Source organism: Ahaetulla prasina, chromosome 4 (genome assembly GCF_028640845.1).
Source record: "Ahaetulla prasina isolate Xishuangbanna chromosome 4, ASM2864084v1, whole genome shotgun sequence".
NCBI lineage: Eukaryota > Metazoa > Chordata > Lepidosauria > Squamata > Colubridae > Ahaetulla > Ahaetulla prasina.
The window spans coordinates 85488108-85510423 of NC_080542.1; the positions used below are offsets into that span (position 1 = coordinate 85488108).

A 22316-nucleotide genomic window follows, 5' to 3' on the forward strand; every position below is an offset into this window, starting at 1 on the left:
CAGCCCGCGGCACGGGATGAAGTGTGCCATCTTGGTGAGCATGTCCACCACCACCAGCACCGTGGTGAACCCCGAGGACGGCGGCAGGTCCGTCAGGAAGTCCATGGAAATCGCCCCCCAGGGTCTGTCAGGAGTCGGCAAGGGCACGGCACGCAGGACGTCACATAGGACATCATGCCACATCCGGGGCCACCAGAAGGTCCGCGTTACCAGGTTGAGAGTCTTGAAAAACCCGAAATGGCCCGCGGCAGGGTTGTCGTTGCACTGGGTCAGGACGAGGGACCGGAGCGGCCCCGTGGGCACATACAACCGCCCCCGGAACTTGAGTACGTCGTCTTCCAATGTCCACGGAGACGTGGGGCCCGCCTCCGCTCGCCGCTGCTGAGACCAGGCGTCTTGGCGCTGCGCCTCTCGCACCCGGGCCCGTAAGTGCACCGGTTCCCGGGCGGCGGCCAAGGCTTCTGCCGGCAGTACGGTCCATGGAGGAAGAGGGTCTTGGGTGCTCAGGTACTCCGGCTTACGGGACAGGGCGTCCGCCCTCCGGTTGTGGCCACTGGGGATATAGGTGACGCGGAAGTTGAACCGGGCAAAGAACAGCGACCACCGGATCTGCCGCTGGTTCAACTTCCGAGCCGTGGTGAGATGTTCGAGGTTCCGATGGTCCGTTCGGACCTCCACCTGATGCCGGGCCCCCTCCAGGTGGTGCCGCCACGCCTCAAACGCGGCCTTGATAGCCAGCAACTCCTTTTCCCAGATGGTATAGTTGCGCTCGGAAGGGTTGAGCTTCCGCGAGTAGTACGCGCAGGGAAAAAGAGTGCCGCCATCCGCCGGGGCCTGTAGCAGCACCGCTCCGAGGGCGACGTTGGAGGCGTCCGTCTCCACCACAAAAGGCCGGTGCGGGTCGGGATGTCGCAGGATGGCTTTCCGTGACGAAAGCCTTCCTGAGAGCCGTGAAGGCTTCCTCCTGCGGGGGACCCCACCGGAACGGGACCTTCTTCTGGAGGAGCTGAGTGAGCGGAGCCGTCAGCGTGGCGAAGCCCGGGATGAAGGTCCGATAGTAATTGGCGAAGCCCAGCAGCCGCTGGACATCCTTCACCCGACGCGGGGCTTCCCAACTGCTCAGGGCCTCCACCTTGCGCGGGTCCATGGCGATCCCCTCGGGTGAGAGGATGTGCCCGAGGAACTCGATGGACGACCGGAGGAAAAAGCACTTCTCCAGCTTGGCGTAGAGCTGGTGCTCCCGCAGGCGCTGCAGGACCAGGCGGAGGTGCTGGAGGTGACTTTCCCTGGACCGGAGTAGACCAGGATGTCACCAGGTAGATCACCACGAACCGATCCAACATGTCCCGGAACACATCGTTCATAAAATGTTGGAAGACGGCGGGGGCGTTGGTCAGCCCGAACGGCATGACCGTGTACTCGTAGTGTCCGTACCGGGTGCCGAACGCCGTCTTCCACTCGTCCCCTTCACGCATCCGCACCAGGTTGTAGGGCCCCCGGAGGTCGAGCTTGGTAAAGATGGAGGCCTCCTGCAGCCGGTCCATCAGCTCCGGGATGAGCGGCAGGGGGTAGCGATTCTGCACCGTGATGGCGTTCAGCCGGCGGTAGTCGCAACACAGGCGCAAATCCCCCGTCTTCTTTTTTACGAAGAGGACCGGGACCGACAGAGGGGACTTGGAAGGCCGGATGAACCCTCGGGCCAGATTTTTGTCCAGAAAGTCCCTGAGGGCGGCCGACTCGGGCTCGGACATGGAATACAGGCGTCCCGTTGGCAGCGGGGTGCCGGGTTGCAGGTCCACGGGGCAGTCGTAGGGCCGGTGCGGGGGTAAGCGGTCCGCCTCCTTTTCGCTGAAGACGTCAGCGAAGTCCTGCAGCTCAGGGGGCACGGCGACGGCCGGGGTGAAGACGTCCTGGCCAGCGCAGGTGTGGCGGATGAGGTCGACACACTGCAGGCTGGGAAACGAGATGGCGTTCCGCGACCAGGCCACCTGAGGGTCGTGCGTCCGCAGCCAGGCCAGTCCGAGGATCACTGGGAAGTGGAGGTCCGCCGTCACGTAGAAGCGAATCACCTCCTCGTGGTCCCCAATGGCGAGGCGCAAGGGCTGCGTGGCGAAGTTAATGGGTCCGGCCACCAGCTCCCTCCCGTCGATGGTCTCGACGCTCATCGGAGGGTCTACCGGAACCAAGGGGACACCAAAATGGTCCACGAAGGCCCGGTCCATAAAGTTCGTGGTGGCCCCCGAATCCACCAGCGCGTGTGCCGATCCTTCCGCCAGTCACCCACCCACACCCGGTGTCCAAAATCAGGTGCCGAGGGGCCCGGGGTCCACGCCGCCATGTCTGGCGGGGCTTGGTCCGTGCCCGGCCTAGGGTTTCTGGGCTGGGCCTGCCCGTTCCGACTGGCCAGGCCGGGATTCTGGGACGGGCATCGTGCTCCGCCGCTTCCTGGGGCATGCGGCGCGAAATGGCCGGGCTCCCACAGTACAAGCACAGCCCCTTGGCGCCTCCGGCTCCGCTCCTGGGCCGTCAGGCGAGGCCTGGCGCTCCTAACTCCATGGGCTCTTGGCGGCGGCCATGAAGTGCGGGTGGCCCGGACGGGTCGGCACGGGTCGAGGGAGGCGACGGTCTTTGACGGTTGCTGGCGGCGACAGGACGGGCGTTGCTGGAGACGGGTGTCGAGGCGCAGGCAGAGGGCACCAGGTCAACGAGGGTCCGCGCGCCTCCACCCGAGCCAGCTCGTCCTGGAGCTCTTCCGAAGGCCCCTCTTGAACGCGTCCGCTAGTGCTGTGTCGTTCCAGTCCGAATCATGGCACAGCAACCGAATTCGCGATGTACTCCCGGAGGGGGCGGGGCCCTTGTTGGATCTCTCCGAGGCGCCAGGCAGCCGTCTGGGCCCGCACAGGGTCTTCATACATCAGGCGTAGTTGCCCCCAGAACCCCTGGTAGTCCGCCAGCAAGGGGCTGTCCCTGAGCACCAAGGGTGTGGCCCACTGCGCAGCCTGGCCAGACAACAGGTTCATCACGAAGGCCACCCTGGCCCGGTCATCTGGAAAGTCCCCCGGCCGCATTGCCATGTAGGTCTGGCACTGGGCCATGAAGGCCGGGAACATCTCCATCCGTCCTGAGAACTTCTCTGGCACCGGTACCGGGCTGTGGCGCTGAGGAGGAGGAGGTTGGACTGCTGGGGCATTCCCAGCAGCCAGTTGAGCAGTCAGCTGGGCGACTTGCTGTTGCAGTTGCTGGTTATCTGTTTGTAGCTGCTGCACAATCAGCGCCAGCTGTTGCTGATCCATCTTGTAGATGTGTGGGAGTCAGGCAAGATGTCGTGTCCCACTCCTCCGCTGACGGCTGGGTCAGGGAAATCCGAATCAGGCTTGCCTCTGCAGCTCTGCCCAAAGTCCTAGCAAAGTCCTCAGAGCAGGCAGGAGACCAGTTCGACTTTTGCCTGACTCAGATAAGTTCGACTTTTGCCTGACTCAGAGACTGCCAGAAAGTAGATCCTTTATATAGGCCATGGGGTGTGGCTCCCTGACTCAGCACTCATTAAGACCTGCCCCTCCCTTCCTTCTGTTGCCTCCGCCTCTCCAATCTTCTGATGCGAGGATTACTCCAATCAGCTGTTGTTGGGAGTAAACCCTCCTCAGGCTCACCTGCTGTGGAGGAGGGGGAGGGGTCTAGCTGCTCCGTTTGCCTGGGCATGGAGTCAGGGCTGGGGCAGGGAGATGCTCCTTCTTCTGCAGTTTGTGTGGGCATGGAGCCAGGACTTGGGCCGGGAGGCATACATTCCTGTGTTCGGGAGCAGGTAAGAAGGCCCCGGCTGCTCTGAGGGCGGGCAAGACACAACAGGAAGACTAGAAATATAAATTATTGACATCAATGGTGGGTTGCTCCCGGTTTGCTCCGGTTCTGGAGAGTCGGTAGTAAAAATCTGTTGACGTTCGCAGAACTGGTTGTAATGGCTGGCTGGCCACACCCCCGAACCGGTTCCCCGATCATCAGAGGTTTGGGCTTTTGTATTTTTAAAAGCATCTTTTCTTCAGCCGAAAAAAAGCTTTTAGAAGTAAAAAAAAAACCCTCTGATGATTGCGTTTAAAAGTTTTTTCAGCCGAAGAGGTTGTTAAAACAAAAGGTTTTAAAAAGCTCCTCTGGAGATCCCAGCTGAGTTAAGAGCTTCTGAGCAGCTATTAGGCAACTTCAGCAGGGATCATCAGAGGAGCATTTTAAAATCTTTTTTTCCCTCTGGCACACCCAATCCCCCCTCCCCACTTACATAATTAAATAAACTCCTTTCGGGCTCGCTTTCCTTCAGCTTCGCAATCAGTTGCCTCAGTTGCAAATGAATCTGCCTGCCTGCAATCCATGTCCTCAGTGCCTTTGCTGGCTGAGGAACTCTGGGAGTTGAAGTCCACAAACCTTAAAGTTACTAAGATTGGAGACCCCTGATCTAAAAAATATAAATAAAATAAAATAATAAAATATTTGTGCAGCTTTCTGAGATTTAGTGTGTTTCTGTAGTGTTTCACTCTAACTACACAAACACACAGAATCTCACAAAGCTGTATGTGGCATTTTGTGTGTGTGTGTCAGTCAGTTGTGTTATGTGTGTGTAAAGTGTGAAAGTTGGTTTTTGAGCTTTTTGTGGCTGTGAGGTTCCTGATTGTTGCAGGGGCCATTTTGGGTTAAGTGCAGCTGCTTTTACATTGTGTGTGAGTCTGTTGTGTTGTGTTGTGTTATGTTGTGTGTGTGTCCCTTCACAAGGACTTGGAGGCAGCTCCTCTGAGGAAAAGAAGTGGCAAAGCTCTGGCTGTCCCCCAGGAGAAATCACCCTATCACTGCAGCATTGGTCATGTGACTGAGTGGGCGTGGACAACTTGATGTCATTCACAACAAGGTGCTGCCCCACCTTGCCCTGAGTGATTTCAAGTTGGCCACGCCCACTCAGTCACCTGACCACCAAGCCACGCCCACCAAATAAGCCATGCCCACAGAACCAGTAGTAAAAGATTTTGGAACCCACCCGATTGACATAGGCTATAGTAGCAGAATCCTGCAAGCCTGAAAGGTAAAATATTTTCCATCCTTTTATATAGGGGAGTTAGATCTGTTCTCTGGCTGTGTTGCTTTTGTGCCATGCCCTGGGTCACCACATTTTCTTCCCAACCCAATTCCAACTTGCTCTCCCGTACCACGTTGGATAACCGTGGATCAGCTCCGAGTAGACAATGATTAGTTAGTCCAGAGGTGGCCCTCCTGACTGTACAGGTTGCACAGATGCAAATAGCTAGGTCATGCCACAAATACTCGGTAACTATGCTGGATAAGTTTAATGGCTCGCTGGGCCAATTTCCAGCATTTTTTGGGCAGTGCCAGCTTTACATAAGCCTTCGACCCGAGGACTTCCCAACTGACCATGATAAGGTGGTATTTTTGATCAGGCTTTTGCCAGGGTCAGCGGTGTGTTGGATGATGCCCCTGCTGACCCAGCCCAACCTGCTGTTGGATACTTATGTCGAGTTTTGCTGTCATCAAGGGCCATGTTTGAGGACCCTGCTAGGGCCCAAATGGCTAATAGGCGGTTGAGAGAGTTGCAGCAGGGGCATGGCTTGCTCACTGACTATATCGCTGACTTCTGGGTGATCTGCCAGGATCTGCAATGGAAAGAGGCGGTCCTTATGGACCAGTTCCAGGAAGGACTTTTATTGGAGCTCCTGGATGAGCTGGCGTGCACTGAATACCCTCACACACTGTAGGAGCTCCTGCACCTGTGCCTCTGCATCGACGTAAGGCTCTAGCAGTGACAGGTGCAATGATGGATGGAGGCCATGCCTGCACCTGTTAAGGCAGTGCTGCTGTCGGTAGTGCCACCTGACAAGCCAATGCAATTGGTGGCTGCATGACCTAAGCCTAAAAAGATCGGTGGCACCATGAAAGCCTTTGCCTGTATTGTGGTGGCCAAGGCCATATGGCAGCCAAGTGTCCTGTTAAGGCACCCAAAGCAGTGGCAGGAAACGGGCATGGTCTGCCCTGGAGCCCTCTGTAGGTCAGGCTCAAGGGGCAACAGAGCAACCATCTCCACCACAGACAACTTTTGTAAAGCACCTCGTGCTAGCAGCGACTATATTTGTGCCAGGTCAGGGAGCGATGGAGAATCAGGCTCTGGTGGACTCAGGGGCCATGGCCAACTTCATGGACTCGGCATTTGCTGCACAGTGGTCCATCCCCCAGCAGCCGGTGTCACCACCAGACTTGGTAGAAATGATTGATGATTGGCCCCTTCATTCAGGCTCTGTGGTTTCTGCGACCAGACCCCTTCACATGCGCATTGGACCACATGTGGAAGAAGCCGTGTTCTATGTTGCCACAGTGCCTCTCTTCCCAGTGGTGCTGGGGCTGATCGTCTGGGACAGTGCAGTTCCCCAGCAAAAAATGTGATACCTATCGCCTGCAGGCTTGTACAGAGTGTGTAGCTATGTATGTGCACCTGGACCTACCCGCAGAGTTGATAGATTATGCTGACACGTTCAAGAAAAGGAGGCAGATCAGTTGCCCCCACATCAGTCATATGACTGCCCAACTGATTTGGTGCCCAATGCCAAATTGCCAGTGGGTCGGATTTACTCGTCAGAACCGGAGTTGGTGGCGTTATGGGACTTTATAGAGAAGAATCTCTGGAAGGAGTTTATCTGGCCTTCTATCTCTCCATTGGCTGCACTGCTGCTCTTTGTCAAGACGTTGGTGGAGCTGCGCCTGTGCTGTGATTATCGCAAGTTAAATGCGATCACAGTACGAAACCGGTACCTGCTTCCCTTCATCCCTGAATTGATTGAGTGGCTTTGTCAGCCCAAGATCTTCATCTTGCGGGAGGCCTATAACTTGGTCTGAGTTGTACTGGCAACGAGTGGAAGACAGCCTTCCGGATACGATCACTTTGAATATACCGTGACTTTCTGGATTATCGTATCTTGCCTGCCGGAGAATGGACCCAGAGAAAGTTGAGTCGTTGCAGCCATGGCAACCTCTCCGGTGGGTCAAAGACGTGCAGCGACTGTTGGGGTTTGCGAACTATTACTGCACATTTGCTGTTGTAAATCTTGATGGTTGTTGCACAGAGATATTTGTAGCCAGACAACAAACTGTTTAAGTGAAGATGGAATGTTTATATTATAAAAATAAAGAAATTTATTAATAAGAGAAAGTCAAGGAGAACTACAAACGCTTCACAGACCAGCATCGTCGAGACATCACAGCATTAGATGTGGGAGACTGGGTTTGGCTTTCCACATGATACCTGCTGACGGTGCGGGCATCGAAAAAACGTGATCTCGGACTTCCTGGTTGGCTCCGTTGGCAATGGAGGTGATCTTTTTGGTCACTAACCTCTGGATCGTGTTGGACTGCTAAGACAGCGACAATCAGCTGTCCAGCGGTTCGGAACTCCCCCTCTTCGGGAGAAGAAGAGGCAGTGAGCAAAAGAAGCAGAGGTAGAGCTTCCCTAGAGCTCCTGGAAGATACCAGGGGGCTCGAAGGGTTAAGCCCCCTCAGAACTTCAAAGTGCTCCAGATCTGAGGCTTTTCTTCCTGCTTCGGCAGACCTAATTGCCGCGACCAACTGCCGGGACCAATTTTAACTTAAAGAAGATAATACCGGACTGAACAGAAACAGGAGAGCTCTAATTATAAAAGCAAGTAATTAATCAATTCCCTGTTTTTTTTTTTTTTAAGTTTTGGATTTGACTTTAAAGCGAAAATGGCGGTTGTTCTTTAATGAGCTATGCAGTTGAAAACGAAAGTGTTACAATTCTCACTGTCTGCTGTTTATTGCTGAAGGCCAGCTGGAAATTTTTTAAAACATTGTAATGAGAAGGGAGAAGAGATACTGAGACTGTTTTTTAAAAAAAAAAAAAGACTTAAAAGATTTATACGTAACATTAAGTTAAAGAGAAATTTTAAGAGATGGCAGCAAAACAATTAAAGTCAACTGTTACAAAAACCCCAGGAACATCAACACCGGGAGTCTCTCCAGCACATATAGCAGATACAAAATCATTAAATTTGGAAGCACTTCAGGATACTCTGAAAGAATTTATGAAAGAATCTCTTAACGATGCTATGAATTGGCAAACTTCTCAGATAGAAGATAAGTTTAAATTAATTACAGAAGAAATGTCAGAGATGAAAAAACAGATGTTAGAAATTCAAATTGGAAATAAAGAAGTCAAAGAAGGTTTGGTGTCAGCAGTACAGGGTTTGGCATCAAATGTGATTTTACTGGAGCGGGAAGTAGAAGAAATAAAGAAAGTTAATTTAAAATTGGAAAATAAGATTGAGGCAGTTCAAAGTAAAATGGATAAAGTTGATGATGAAATTGTTTTGGTATAATATAGAGCTATGGAACTTGCTTTACGAATCCGTGGCCTGAAAGAATGTAAACATGAGAATTTGAAGCAAATTTTTTCGGAGGGCTTGGCGGAGATTTTGGCAGTTCAGCCAGTAGATGTGGCTTTTCATATTGACAAAATTTATCGTGTGAATTCCTGGATAGCAAGACAAAGAAATCTTCCGAGAGACATTGTCATTTATTTTACTACTAGAACAGTGAGAAATGAGATTTTACAAGCTTCTTTTAAAGGAGACAAGATTCAAGCGGCTGGCCAAGATATTTTAATACTAAAGGAAATTCCCCCCAAAATGTTGAGAGGTAGGAAGGAGTTTGCTTTTTTGGTGAATGAACTTAAAAAACGTCAGACTGAGTATAGATGGGACATCCCAACTGGTATAATAGTTTACTATGAAGGGAAAGCACATCGTCTTAATACAGTCAGTAAAGCACGAGAGTTTTATGCTTATGTGCTTAAAGCTGGAAGTCCATCATATCCGGATGGTAGGAGAAAGGAAGGCGAAATTAAAGAAAAAGAAGTGATAGTAATGGAAGAAGACCTTTTACAAGCATTGGAAGTGTCTAAGATGGGATCAGAGATTCCAAAAGAGCCAAGGATGACAAGAGCGGCTGTCAAACGCAAGGAACAAGAAGAAAAGGCTCAACAGGCTCAATCTGCTATTACCAAGACAGAAACAGTGGGAGGAGCAAGGCCCAAAGAAAGATATGATTTGCGGCTGGTGCTTCAAAAGTTTCCGATTGCTGATAATGGCAATTAGACTTTTGTCTTGGAATGTTAATGGATTAAACTCACCACAAAAGAGAAGAAAGATATTTCATTATTTGAAGCAATTTAAAAATGACATTGTATGTTTACAAGAAACACATATTAGAACATTAGACCAGAAATATTTGATAAATTCAAAATTGGGAATACATTTTGTTGCATCTGCTACAGAAAAGAAGAATGGACTAGTTGTTTATATAAAGAGTAATTTATCTGCAACATTAATTGAGGCGGATAATCAAGGAAGATATATTGCTATTGAACTTTTATTGGAGGGGAGAAAAATACTTTTAATAGGAGTTTATGCACCAAATCAACAACAAGAAAAATTTTATAAGTTTTTACATAAAAGAATAACATCTTGGGATTATAAAACTTATATATTAATGGGTGATTGGAATGGAGTGATGGATATCCAGAAAGATAAAAGAAGTCTTAGAAATATTTCTAATCATGTAAAACTGCCAAAGGCATTCTTTGATTTGATGGAAGATTGAGAATTGAGAGATGTATGGCGAGAACGCAATGAAAAAGAGAGATTTTACATTTTTTTCTGACAGACATCAATCTTTTTCTAGGATCGATTTTATTTTAATTACTAATGATTTGTTTTTCAGAGTGAAGAAGACAAAAATTTGTTCTAGAACTTTGTCTGATCATAGCCCGGTATGGATTGAGCTAGATCGGGAAAAAGAGGCCAGGAGGTCGTGGAGGATGAATGAGAACTTGTTTAAATATGAACAAAATGTAAATGAATGTAAAACTCTAATGAAGGAATTTTTTTCTTTTCTTTTTCTTTGAACATGGATAAAGGGACACCTATAGAGATAGTTTGGGACACCAGCAAAGCTTATATGAGGGGAATTTTATTAGAGATGAATAATAAATATAGAAATAGACTGCACAAAAGGCGAAAAGAATTAGAAGAGGAAATTAAAAGGAAGGAGCAGTTATTGGTATGTAATCCAGGAGATAGTAAAATAAAAGAGTCAATAAATATATTAAGAGGTTAATTTAATATGCTAATGGCAGATCAGGTGGCAACTAATTTACAATATGCAAAACATAATTTGTTTAATAATTCTAATAAACCTGGAAGGTGGTTAGCATATTTATTAAGAAAGAAACAGAAACGACGTATAATTGATAAAATAGAATATAGAGGTAAGGAAGTATATCAGCAAAATTTGATTAAAAAAGCTTTTTTAGAATATTATACTAAGTTATATTCTAGAGATGTGATTAATGATAAAGATATAGATAGATATATACAGGACCACGGTATCTTAGAAATTATAGTAGATCAAAGGGAAGAGTCGAATCAATTAATTTCTTCAGAGGAAATAGTGTTTGCAATTAAGCAGCTTAAAGCGAATAAAGCACCAGGTACAGATGGTTTGACAACTACTTATTACAAAAATTTACAAAATGAGATGATTGTACCACTTAAGGAGTTATTTAACAGAATACAAAGGGGAGGAGAAGCTCCTCCTTCATGGAGGACAGCTTTTATCTCATTAATACCTAAAGAAGATCGAGACGGTGTTAAACCAGAGAATTATAGGCCAATATCGCTTTTAAATACTGATTATAAGATATTTGCTAAGATATTAGCGAATAGATTGATGCCACTGATGAATCAATTAATTCATAATGATCAATCAGGATTTATTAAGGGGAGACAGATGAGATATCATATGAGACAAATTGTAAATTTACTTGAATATTTGGAAAGAAACAGCCAGGTCTCAGCAGCATTCCTCTTTTTGGATGCGGAAAAAGCTTTTGATAGATTGGATTGGCAGTTTTTGTTTAAAGTAATAAAAAAAATGCAATTTGGGGATTATTTTATTCAAGCAATTAAGGCTATATATCAAAAGCAAACAGCTCAAATAATAGTAAATGGTGGATTAACAGAATCTTTCAAGATTGAGAAAGGGACTAGACAAGGATGTCCCTTGTCACCATTATTATTCATTCTAACTTTGGAAATATTATTGAGTAAAATACGTGGTTTAGATCGAATAAAAGGAATTAGAATTAAAAATCAAGATTATAAATTAAGAGCGTTTGCAGATGATCTGGTTGTTTCTTTATCTCAATCAATACATTCAGCTGTATATTTGATGGAGACAATTGATCAGTATAGTAAGGTATCTGGGTTTAAAGTGAATCAACAGAAGACAAAAATGATAATTAAAAATATGAATACACATCAGAGGGAAGATCTAGAAAGAATAACTGGATATGAAGTAGTTAAAAAGGTTAAATACTTAGGAGTATACATTACAGCATCGAATGTAAAATTATATAAAAATAATTATGAGGTATTGTGGGGAAAAGTAATTAAAGAAATGGAGAAATGGAAGAAGTTACAGTTATCATTGTTGGGCAGAGTGGCAGCTATAAAAATGAATGTTTTGCCTAGATTTTTATTTTTGTTTCAAATGATTCCAATATTGAAGAAAGATGCAAATTTACAAGAATGGTAAAAAGGGACTAATAATTTTGTATGGAAGGGTAAAAAACGGAGGATAAAGTTAAAAATAATGCAAGATATTAGGGAAAGAGGGGGTTTAAAAATGCCTAACTTGAAATTGTACTATGATGTAGTTGTTTTAGCTTTAATTTCTGATTGGATTAATTTAACAGAGGAATGGATTTTGAATATAGAAGGTTATGGTTTGTTATATGGATGGCATGCATATGTAATATATGACAAGAAAATTGATAAGACATTTAAGAATAATATGGTCAGAAGTGCTTTGTTGAGGGTTTGGAAAAAGTATCAATATAAGTTAGATGGAAAGGTACCAATATGGACCATCCCCAGACATATGATAGAGAATATAAATATATTACAAAAAATGGAGGTTATCACTTACAAAGAGCTTTTGACTATGGAAAAAGGGGAATTACAGTTAAAATCTAGGGAGAAATTGAGGGATGAAGGGAGAAATTATACATGGTTCCAGTATGGACAATTGCAATCTAGATGGAAAATAGATCAGAAAATTGGTATAAGGCAAAGTGATGATAATTTGGTAAAACAAATAAAAGATCAAGGTCAACAGCATATAAAGAGATTATATAATGTATTGGTTGAAATTGATTCAGAAATGGAGTTGGTTAAAGATTGTATGGTAAAATGGGCACAAAATTTTCAACAACCTATAATGTTAGAAACATGGGGAAAAATTTGGGTGAGGAATGTTAAATTCACGCAAGCACAAAATTTAAGAGAAAATTTTTATAAAATGTTTTATAGATGGCATTTAGATCCTAAAAAACTGTCATGTATGTATCCAAATGTGAAAGCAAAATGTTGGAGATGTGATTGTGAGGATGCTACCTATTATCATATATGATGGACTTGCAAAAAAGTTAAAGCCTTTTGGATTAAAATATGGTGGATTATAGAGACAAAACTGATTTTGAACTTAATAACTGCTGCAAGACTATTGATTGCACAATATTGGAAGAAAGAAGACTTACCTACAATTGGAGAATGGATTAGTAAAGTATCAAATTTAGCAGAAATGGCAAAAATTTCTGCCTACTTGAAAGACTGTACACAAGAAAAATATATTTTGGAATGGAGGAAGTGGATTGATTATATTCAAAATAAGTATCAGATTAAAAAATATCAATTAGTTTTTGAGTGAAGTTAGGAATTGCTATGTATTAGTTTAAGAAAGAAGGGAATTGATAGTGTGATGGTGTGAAATGGAATGTTTTATGTTATATTTTAGATTATGTTTTTTAGTTACAATATCCTGTATTCTGTTCTGGGAAGTCTCGGGGGGGGGGGAATGGGGGCGAAGGGGAAGACTATAAATTGATTGGTTGCCATTGTACAGGAATAATGGTAGAATTAAAGAAGTTGGAATGGTGTAAAGTCGGGACTGCTCGGTAACCACTCCCAAAGGGAAAGGGTAAGGAAAGAGGAGTAAAGAAGAAAGAAAGTAGGTAGGCAGGTGGGTAGGTAGGAAAGAAGGGAGGGAGAAGAAAGGATAGGAGGAGGAGAAGAAGGAGAAGATAGAGGGTTAGAAAGGATGGTAGTGAGAAGTGGGAAAGAGGTGGGGAAGTAGGAAAGCAAGGAGAAGGATGGTGGGGAAAGTTGAAGAAGGATGAGAAGGGAAGAAAGGATTAAGGGAGGGAGTGGCGGTCGAGCAGCCCTGATTGAGTATAATTTGAGCATAGGATTGATTGTTGGATAAGTGATTGTATTGTATACTGGTCAAATTGTGGGAATTATTATGGAAAATAAAAATTTTGCCCTAAAAAAAAAGAAAAAAAAAAGAAAAAACGTGATCTCAAGTTGATCCCTACTTGGGCCCATTTCCAGTCAAAGCGGTGGTCAATCCTGTGGCTTTTCGCCTATCCTTGCCACGGACCATGTGGATTCATCAGTGTTCCAGAGGTCATTGTTACTACCAGTATTAGCCGACAGTCTGCATTGGCCGGCTCTACCGCCATCGGGACTGGTAGCCCCTTAGGGAGAGGTGGAGTACAAAGTGGACAGCATTCAAAATTTTTGCTGGTTGCAGGGCCGGTTTCAGTACCTTGTGGTGTGTAAAGGTTATGGAGTGGAGGATTTCACCTAGATCAATACCGCAGATGTCCACACCCCTTGTCTGGTCAGGGACTTCCACACCTGGTTCCCACAACGTCCAGCCCACATGGTCTCAGGGGAGGGGGCCCTGCGGGGGAGATAATGTCATGCCCCCGTCGAAGTCTGAATATGCAGAGGATGATGAGCTGGAACAAGAATTGACAGAGATGGAGAGGCCAGTTCCATTGTCCTCGGAGGAAACTGGGGAAGGGCAGTGTCAATCCAGGCAAGGCTTTTCTGAATTAGTAAGGCTTGCAGACAGGGAGAGCTCAGGAGAAGAGCAAGGACTACCCCTCCTGATCTGAGAGCAAGGAGGGAAGAGACAGCGAGATCAACGCAGATTGAGAGGCATTTGTTGGGAACAAGTGTTGAATCTGTGGAGTCTCGTGTGCACTTGCCAAAGCCTAGAGATTGCTGTTCTCTGTGTTGTGGGGCTTGCCAGTTTGCCTGCTTTGCTGAACTCCTTGCTCTGGCTACTGTTTAGCTAACCTGGCTTATTGGACTGCTGGCCCTGGTTAATGTTTGGGCTAACCTGGCTTATTGGATTGCTAGAGTCCATCCTCAGAAAAGTTCTCTGTGTGCTTTGGGATGCTCTGTGTATGGTATTTACAATTTATGGTGCCTTTTGTGTGTACCTTTTTAGATGTAGACTGGGGAGTTGATGGCTGGCTATTAAGTAGTTGGCTGTTATAATTTATATTTTTTCTGTTTTTCTTTCCTTTAGTGTTTTCTGTGTGTTAAATAAAAGATTTCTTTTCTATATTGTTTAAAAATGGTGGCCACAATCTCGATCTAAACATTCCCAGTTTAATAAATACCCATGAAAGTACAGATTCTAGGAGCTACATGCATAAGCATAATGGAACTATGCACTGGAGAATGCTGCATCCTTGTCTCTCTAGTTTTCCAAAGTTTTGGTCTCATTGTGGCCAGAAAACAGGAAATCAGTTAAAATTTAGAATTAGTTTATGCTATGATCTGTTCTCTTAAGTAATGTACAAGATTAATGCAATTTACAAAGCGTTTACAGAGAGACTTTAGGAAAATCATAAAAATGCAGGTAGTATAAAGTATTGTACATTTCCTGACAATAATCATGTTCTAGCTGCCACACCAACATTTCAGAATCAAATTAAGCTTGTTTGCTTTTAAACCCTGGAATATATTTTCCACTTACTACTGAATCAAAAATGTAGTGGGAAGAGAACACAATGAAACTAGTTTAGTAGACTAGATGTTTGTAAAAAGGTAAATTATATTATTTATGCAGTTTACAACATTTGAGTAATGACATAAATGATAGAGATTATGCAAAATTAATGTAAACTGAACTGCCTTATCCAGACCATGTTGGATGCACTATCCATAATTTGGGGGTAGATGTCCAGACAAAAATCAGATCCATCTGTATCCTCAGTTTGCTTAATGGGAGAGAGGTGTTTGATCAAGATTTCATTGTACTATTAGAGGGTGTTCCTGCTGGATGACCAACATGCTTAAAATATCAATAATTAGCTCAGTTGAAATGGTTCTGTGACTTTAATTAAATATCAATTGACTATTAATATTAAATATTAATATAATTAATCAAATTAATGATTTAATTAATTAATTAAAGTTTCAACCTGCATTTCCCTGAGTGCCTCTTCTGCAGCATTTGCTTGTTGGTTCTGTTCTGCAAGTTCTTCCTTTAATTTTTCACATTCTTCACTGAGAGCCTGCAAAGATAAAATTTAAAACAGGAACAAATGAAAATGATTTTTTCCAAAGATTATGCAATTTTCTATTGATTTCAGGAACCAATTAGGGATTGATTTATACATTGTCATCATTACAAGTGCAACAAATAAAAGCTTCTATAATGAGATTTATAGTACAGGCAGTCCTTGCTTAGTGACAATTGGGATTGCTAAGTGACCACAAATGACCTTCACTAAGTACCACAATCACGAAGCTGAAAATCCTGTGACCATGGTGGGTTTATGTTGTCATTTATGAGTTAATCATTAAACAAAACATCATATGACCGTACTTGTGATCTTGCTTCCATGTTCTCTATTAACTCTGCTTGGTCATTAACAAGGTAGGTGAAAAACAAGGACTACCTATAGTGCAATATTTAGACAGGGAAATCACAGTCATATTAGCAATTGAAATCTGAGGACCAAAAAGCATCAGTGTTATCATTTGGACCATCTATCAGCTCACACAAGTCAGAATCCACACATCAGTACCAATTCCTCTGTCTCCTACAGTTATTTTTTTTTCACTTCTAGGCTTGCTCAAGTTTCACCATTAAGGGGACAGGTAAAAAGGCTGTGTGCATGGATCAAAAGCCTGTGTATATCCTGTCCTATCAGGTCAAGAGATAATAAACCAAATCAGGTTCTCTTTCTAGTTCCAAGTCTTTCTATATACATAATACTTCAGACTGAAGTATACCAAGGACTGGCTTGCAAACTTACTTCCTGAGGTATTCCCGGGAAAGCTATCGCAGAATCTATTTTCCCCTAGAACACTGCCATACTTTCAGTTGAATATTATTATGCTGTTAAGTTGGGGTAGAACAGAGGATGGGAACTGAATTTTATCCGAAGGCTAGATTTTATCCGAAGGCTAAATTTTATCCGAAGGCTAAATTTTATCCGAAGGCTAAATAAATAATATCCGAAGGCTCCTGACAACATTCAGGGGACTAGATAATATAAGGAGGAAGACTTTCCTCCTGGGATAATTATATTTTCTTTTAGAATAGAATAGAATAGAATAGAATAGAATAGAATAGAATAGAATAGAATAGAATAGAATAGAATTTTTATTGGCCAAGTGTGATTGGATACACAAGGAATTTGTCTTGGTGCATATGCTCTAGGTGTACATAAAAAGAAAAGATACCTTCATCAAGGTATATTTTGGTCAAGTCACTTCCAATCTTCATTTAACTGGAAGAAACTAGCACTTTTTCTTTGGGTACTAAGGCTGCAGAAGAATCAGCAGTTGCAATTGGTAAGAACAGCTCTGTGTTCAAATGAACATAAAATTGCAGCCTTATCTGATCAAAAAAGGAACCAAAATTTACCTTAAATTTTGTCTGATAGTTTAGAATTTCTGTGCTCAGTTGAAATTTGATAGTTGCTACCTCTTCTTTGCTGGTTTCTTGCAAACTCTTTGTTTGTATCTCTGTCAATTCCAGCTGAGTTTGCAGGTCAGGGACAATGGCAGCACAAACATTTGAATTTTCCAGTTTCTCTTGTAATTCCTGTTTCTCCTTACTGAATCTTGTCAGCTCAAGTTGCATCTTCTCTTGTTCTTTGATTGATAGTTCTTTGGTAGCTTTGCACTCTGTGACTTGGGCAAGCTTTTCTTCCATTCCTGTCTCTTCAGATGTCAGAGAGCAAATCTGAATACCCAGCTCGGCCATGTCCATGTTGGTTCTTTGGAGAAGGTCCTTGATTTCCATGTTTTCCATATTAACAACTTCTAAATCATTCCTAACTGTGGACAATTCATTTGTTAGGCACAACACATTCTTTTCCAATTCAGCTTTCTGTTCGGCTACTTTTTTCCATTCATTTTTCTGCATTTCCTCTTCTTCTTTACATTGAAGTAGTTGTTGTATATGGTTTCTGTTCAATATTTCATTTTGCTCTTTCAGCTGCTGAGACAATAATTTTTGCTCACTTAAAACAGATTCTGTGACATCTAATTTTTCCTGAAGTTTTTGTTTCTCTGCAGCTGTCTGCTGAAACTTGGCTTGAAATTCTATAATTTCATCCTGGAGTCTAGATATTTCTACCAAACTGATATTCAGCTGTTCCTCAGAAACAGCCAGTCTTAATGTCAAATCTTTAGCTTCGTTCTTTTGATAAGATACCAATTCCAATTGGGCTTTCTCTACAGAAATCTTTTCAGAAGTAAGAGATTCTATTGTTTTTGCTTGATGAAGGCAATTTTTCTCAAGAGTTTCAACTTTAATTCTATACCCCGCAGCCTGTTCTTGAAGTTGATTGCATTGGTTCTCCAGGCCTTCTAATAACACCATTTTCTCTGTAAGCTGTAACTTCAGAGATTCTTCATTCTGCCTTGAAAAAGACAGATTCTTTTCCATTTGCAGATTATGTTCTTTGGCATTCTGGAGCTCTGCTTGGACTACACTTAAGAATTCTGCAATTCTATTTTCATTTTGTTTCAATTCTTGGTAATCAGCTTCCAGAGCCTTCAATTTTTCATCAAAAAGCTGACTTTCTCTTGTAGCATTTTGCAAGTTTTCATCCAACAGCTTGTTCTTTTTTCGAAGTGTTTTCTCCTTTTCATCTACAGATACTATGGCATCTATCTGACTGTGGAGCTGTTTCTCAGAGGCTCTTAATCGAGCAACTTCTCCTTCTAAAAATGATTTAGATACATCTAACTCTCTGCATTTTTCTTCCAATTTCTGATAGGTTTGGTGCTGTTTAGTATTCTGGGATTTGAGGTTTTCATTTTCTTCAAAGGAATTTCTCAATGACGAGCACTGTTTTGTGATCTGGTGTTCCATTTCCAATACTCTTGTCTCGAGATAGTCTCTTTTCATAGCAACTTCCAGTTTTTGCTCTTCTAAACTTTTCACCAAGTCATTGAGTTTTGCCAACTGCACTTCCAGCAATTCAAGATGCTCCATTAAATTTTTTATTTCTTGTCCCATTGTTGTTTTTGTATGACTTAGTAGCCTCTCAGATTCTGCCTTTTCTTTTTTTTCTTCCTGAAGCTTTTGCTCTAATGATTTTATATAATCCAGTATATCTGCCAGCTGGATTTGAAAATCAGCTACCATTTTGTCTTTCACTGCTAGCTCTTTCTTAAGTTCAGCCCTTTCAGTAGTCATGGCTTCCAGATTAACAAGCAACTTTTCAGATTCTTCCTTTGTGCTAATGGTAAGGCATTTCAGTTTCAATTCAAATTCTTTCTGTTTCTCTTCTTTCACATGGAGTTGCTCTTCCATAATTTTAAAATGAGAAAGAAGTTCACTATGCAGTTTCTGAGCATCAGCCTTTTCCTCTTCTGCCCAACAAAGTTTTTTTAATAACTCCTCAATCTTTAGTATGGACTCATATTGGCTAGTGGCCTGATGATTTTTTTCATCCGTAAGATTATTTGCTTTTGTTACAAACTCCTCAGTTTTCTTCTCTGCTGACTTTAGTTTAGCAGTAAGCTCATCGATCAAGAGATCTTTCCTGGCCAACCAGATTTCCATGGTCTTTAGCTCTTGATTCAAAAGAAGAATTTTGGGATCAGGAACATTTTTCAAGGACTCCAGGTTCTCAAGTTTTGCAGAGCATTCTTTCTGCTTTTCAGTTGCATTCAGTTCTAGTGTCTCTAAACATTTTTGGAACTCCTGTATGGTGCCCTGAGTATAATGGGAAATCTGTTTTTCTAACTCCCCTAGCATTTTTCTTAGCCTGTCATTCTCTTCTGCCATATCACTGTTCTTCTCTCTTTCCATTTGCAGTTGCTGCTTCTGAAGGCCATCAATGGCCTGAAGCTCTTGCTTTTCTTCTTCCAGATGTTGGATTCGAATCTGTAGTTCTTTCTGCTGCAGCTCTGCCTGGTCAAGATCCATGTGCAAATCATCTAGACCTTCAAGAGATTCAGTATTAAAAAAGCTATTTTCATTTAGGCTGGAAAGGTTGTCTGGAGCCTAAAAGGAAAGAAAACATCTGAGTTAGCAAGAAAGCTGTTTATAAAAGATTTTTCAGTGCCTGGATAATCCTTATAATAGTCTGGTAAAACAGACCAGCAGGTTTTTTAAATATTATTACACAAAGTTAAAGTACAAATGAAGAACACACATGAATTCTGATAATAGGGCAACCATCTAAAATAAAAGGATATTGGTTCTATGATAAATATTGTTTAAAACAGCCCAGAAGTGAGAAAAGGTGATGAATCATCACAGTGAGGCCATTCATCAGAGAAGCTTTCAGAGAGATAATAGCATTACTGCTCCCCTCATAGTTTATACCAGAGGTCTTCAAACTTGGCAGCTTTAAGACTTGTGGACTTCAGGACTTCCTGTGGTGCTGTGTCATTGATGGCGGTCTTTTTTAGACCGCCAGCCCTGTGATCTGTAGAGCCGCTCAGACAGCGTAAATCAGCTGTCTGGAGGGTTTCCAAGCCTCCAGGCAAAGGAGGGTTTCCAAGCCCGGGCAAAGAGGGAGAGGTAGCAACCGAGCTGAGGTAGAGCCCCCCCCCCCCCCCCGGAAAGCCCCAGGAATGATACTGGAGGCTTGAGGGCGAGGGCTCCTTCCGAAGCTCGGGGAAGCTCCGGATCCAGGACGCCTCTGCAGAAGGCAGAGCAAAACGCCATGTCCACAGCTGCAACCAATTTTTAAACTTGGAATGGATTAATAAGCAGACAGAGCAAAATCAGGAGTACTGGCAGTTGCAAGTATCAATTTTTAACTCCCCAGTTATTTTATATAAATATTTTTTTTTGGTTGGAATGATCTAAGAAGGAAGGAAATGGTGTCTCCAGTGTAACAAGGTGTGAAAACGAAAGTTAGTGGAAGTGCTCGTTAAAGCTGTCAGCGCTCGAGTTACATGAAGAGGCTAAGCCAAAGGAATGATTTTAAGTGATTTGGTTAATTTAATTACAGTGTTTAAGAGAAGATTTGAAGATTTTCTCCTCCTTTTGAAGAGTTTAACAAAAATGGCTTTTAAGCAAACTAAGTTAAGTGCTTTTAAGGATGTTGAAGTTTTGCCAGTTCAAATACATAAGTTAAAAGAAGAAATGAAAGAATATCTAAAAGGTTTAATAGATCAAAAATTTAGTAAAATTGAAAAAGAAATATTGCAACTTAAAAACACATTGGGAGTTCAGAATAAAGATATGACTGAAAGAGTGGGGGTCGTAGCTCAATGTTTTTCAAAAAGTATGATCTGTTTGGAGGAAAGAATGGAAGAAATTGATCAAGTTAATTTGAATTTGGAAAAGAAGATAGAAGAGGTTCAGAATAATCAGACTAACTTGAATCTGGGAAACAAAATAGAACGGAAAAAGCAATCTTGGAACTTAAAAATAAGGTGGAACCTTGGAATAATATGAGTGAAAGTGTGCTGGCAGCATTGCAATGTATTGGAGAAAATATGATTTAGTTGGATGAAAGAATAGAAGAAACTGATCAAGCTAATTTGAACTCGGAAATGAAAATAGAGGAAACCCAGAATAATCAACTTAACTTGAATCTGGAAAATAAAATAGAGGAAGTTCAGAGTAAAATGGATAGGGCGGATGAGGAAATTGTTATATTGCAATATAAATTGATGGAGTATGCTTTGAGAGTTAGAGGATTGAAGGAAAATAAGCAGGAGAACTAAAAAGAGATTTTTGTACAGGCTTTTACAGGCATAAATGGAGAATATCCAGTAGAGTTTGAAGTTCATATCGAAAAAAATTATCAAGTTAACACGTGGATTGCTAGTCAAAGGCAGCTACCAAGGGATGTTGTGATTTATTTCATGAACAAGAAGATTAGGAATGGAATTTTACAAGCATTTTATAAAAATAAAATTCAAATATTAGAACAAGATGTATTAGTGATGAAAGAAATTCCTTCTAAAATGTTAAGAAATAGAAAGGAGTTTGCCTTTTTGGTGGAAGAACTTAGGAAACATCAGATGCAGTATAGATGGGATGTTCCAGCTGGATTAACAGTGAATTATAAAGGAAGAAAGCTTTGTCTTGGTACATTTCTCAAAGCAAGAGACTTTTACACTAATGTACTAGAGGCTGGAAATCCTTTATTGTTAAAAGTCAAGATGAGAATAGGTGAGAAGGCAAAAGGGTGGGAGAAGGAAGTAAAACAAATACAAGGTAAAGAGGGGCCTGTAATTGCTGAAGAAGAAATAGTAGGAAAAATAGGCAAAGTAGAGGAACAAATGGGTTGGGTAACTACTAAAAAGGTACAGAGAGGATTGAAAAATGATATTTGTTAATGAGCGTGACAGAATTATAAATTTGGTGGATTACATAAAACATTATTTTGAAGAATAATGCCTAAATTGACTTTAAATTTAATGTTGGTAGTTGGACTTTCGTTACTGATATATTGGAAGATGCAGCACTGCTGACTGGACTAATTCTAATGGACTTAAGAAAGAAAACAGAAACTTTAATGTACTCAAAGAATCTACAAGAAAGATATACACCGGAATGGAAAATTGGACTGATTACATTTAAATCAACTTTTATATTGAAGTGTTAAATAGTTTAAGAGTGATTGTAAGAATTGTATTGTATTAATGTACTTGTTTATAAGGGAAAGGGGAGTTAAGGTTTCAAAGGGAGAGGAGAGATTATGAATTATGGTTTATTGGTGTAATTTAGCTTATGACTGATAGATGCAGTAACCTGTATTCTGCTCTGGAAAGTCCTGGGGGGGTGGGGGGAAGGGTGGAGGGGAGAGAGAAAGGGGGTGGGAAGAGGGTGGGGGTATGGGGGGGAATTAAGTGGTAAAAAAATTTGTAAAACTTTTTCAATTAAAAAAAAAAGACTTGTGG

General features: G+C 42.6%; 1 protein-coding gene across 1 annotated transcript in view; it reads right to left on the bottom strand.

Moving 5' to 3' along the window:
• Positions 1-22316, bottom strand: part of FYCO1 (FYVE and coiled-coil domain autophagy adaptor 1) — a 238226-nt gene that overhangs the window by 118949 nt on the left and 96961 nt on the right. The window contains exons 8-9 of the mRNA XM_058183372.1: positions 16858-19455; positions 15404-15496 (exon numbers count right to left, since the gene is read on the bottom strand). Of these exons, the coding sequence (XP_058039355.1) occupies positions 15404-15496; positions 16858-19455 (2691 nt within the window). The remainder of the gene's footprint in view (positions 1-15403; positions 15497-16857; positions 19456-22316) is intronic.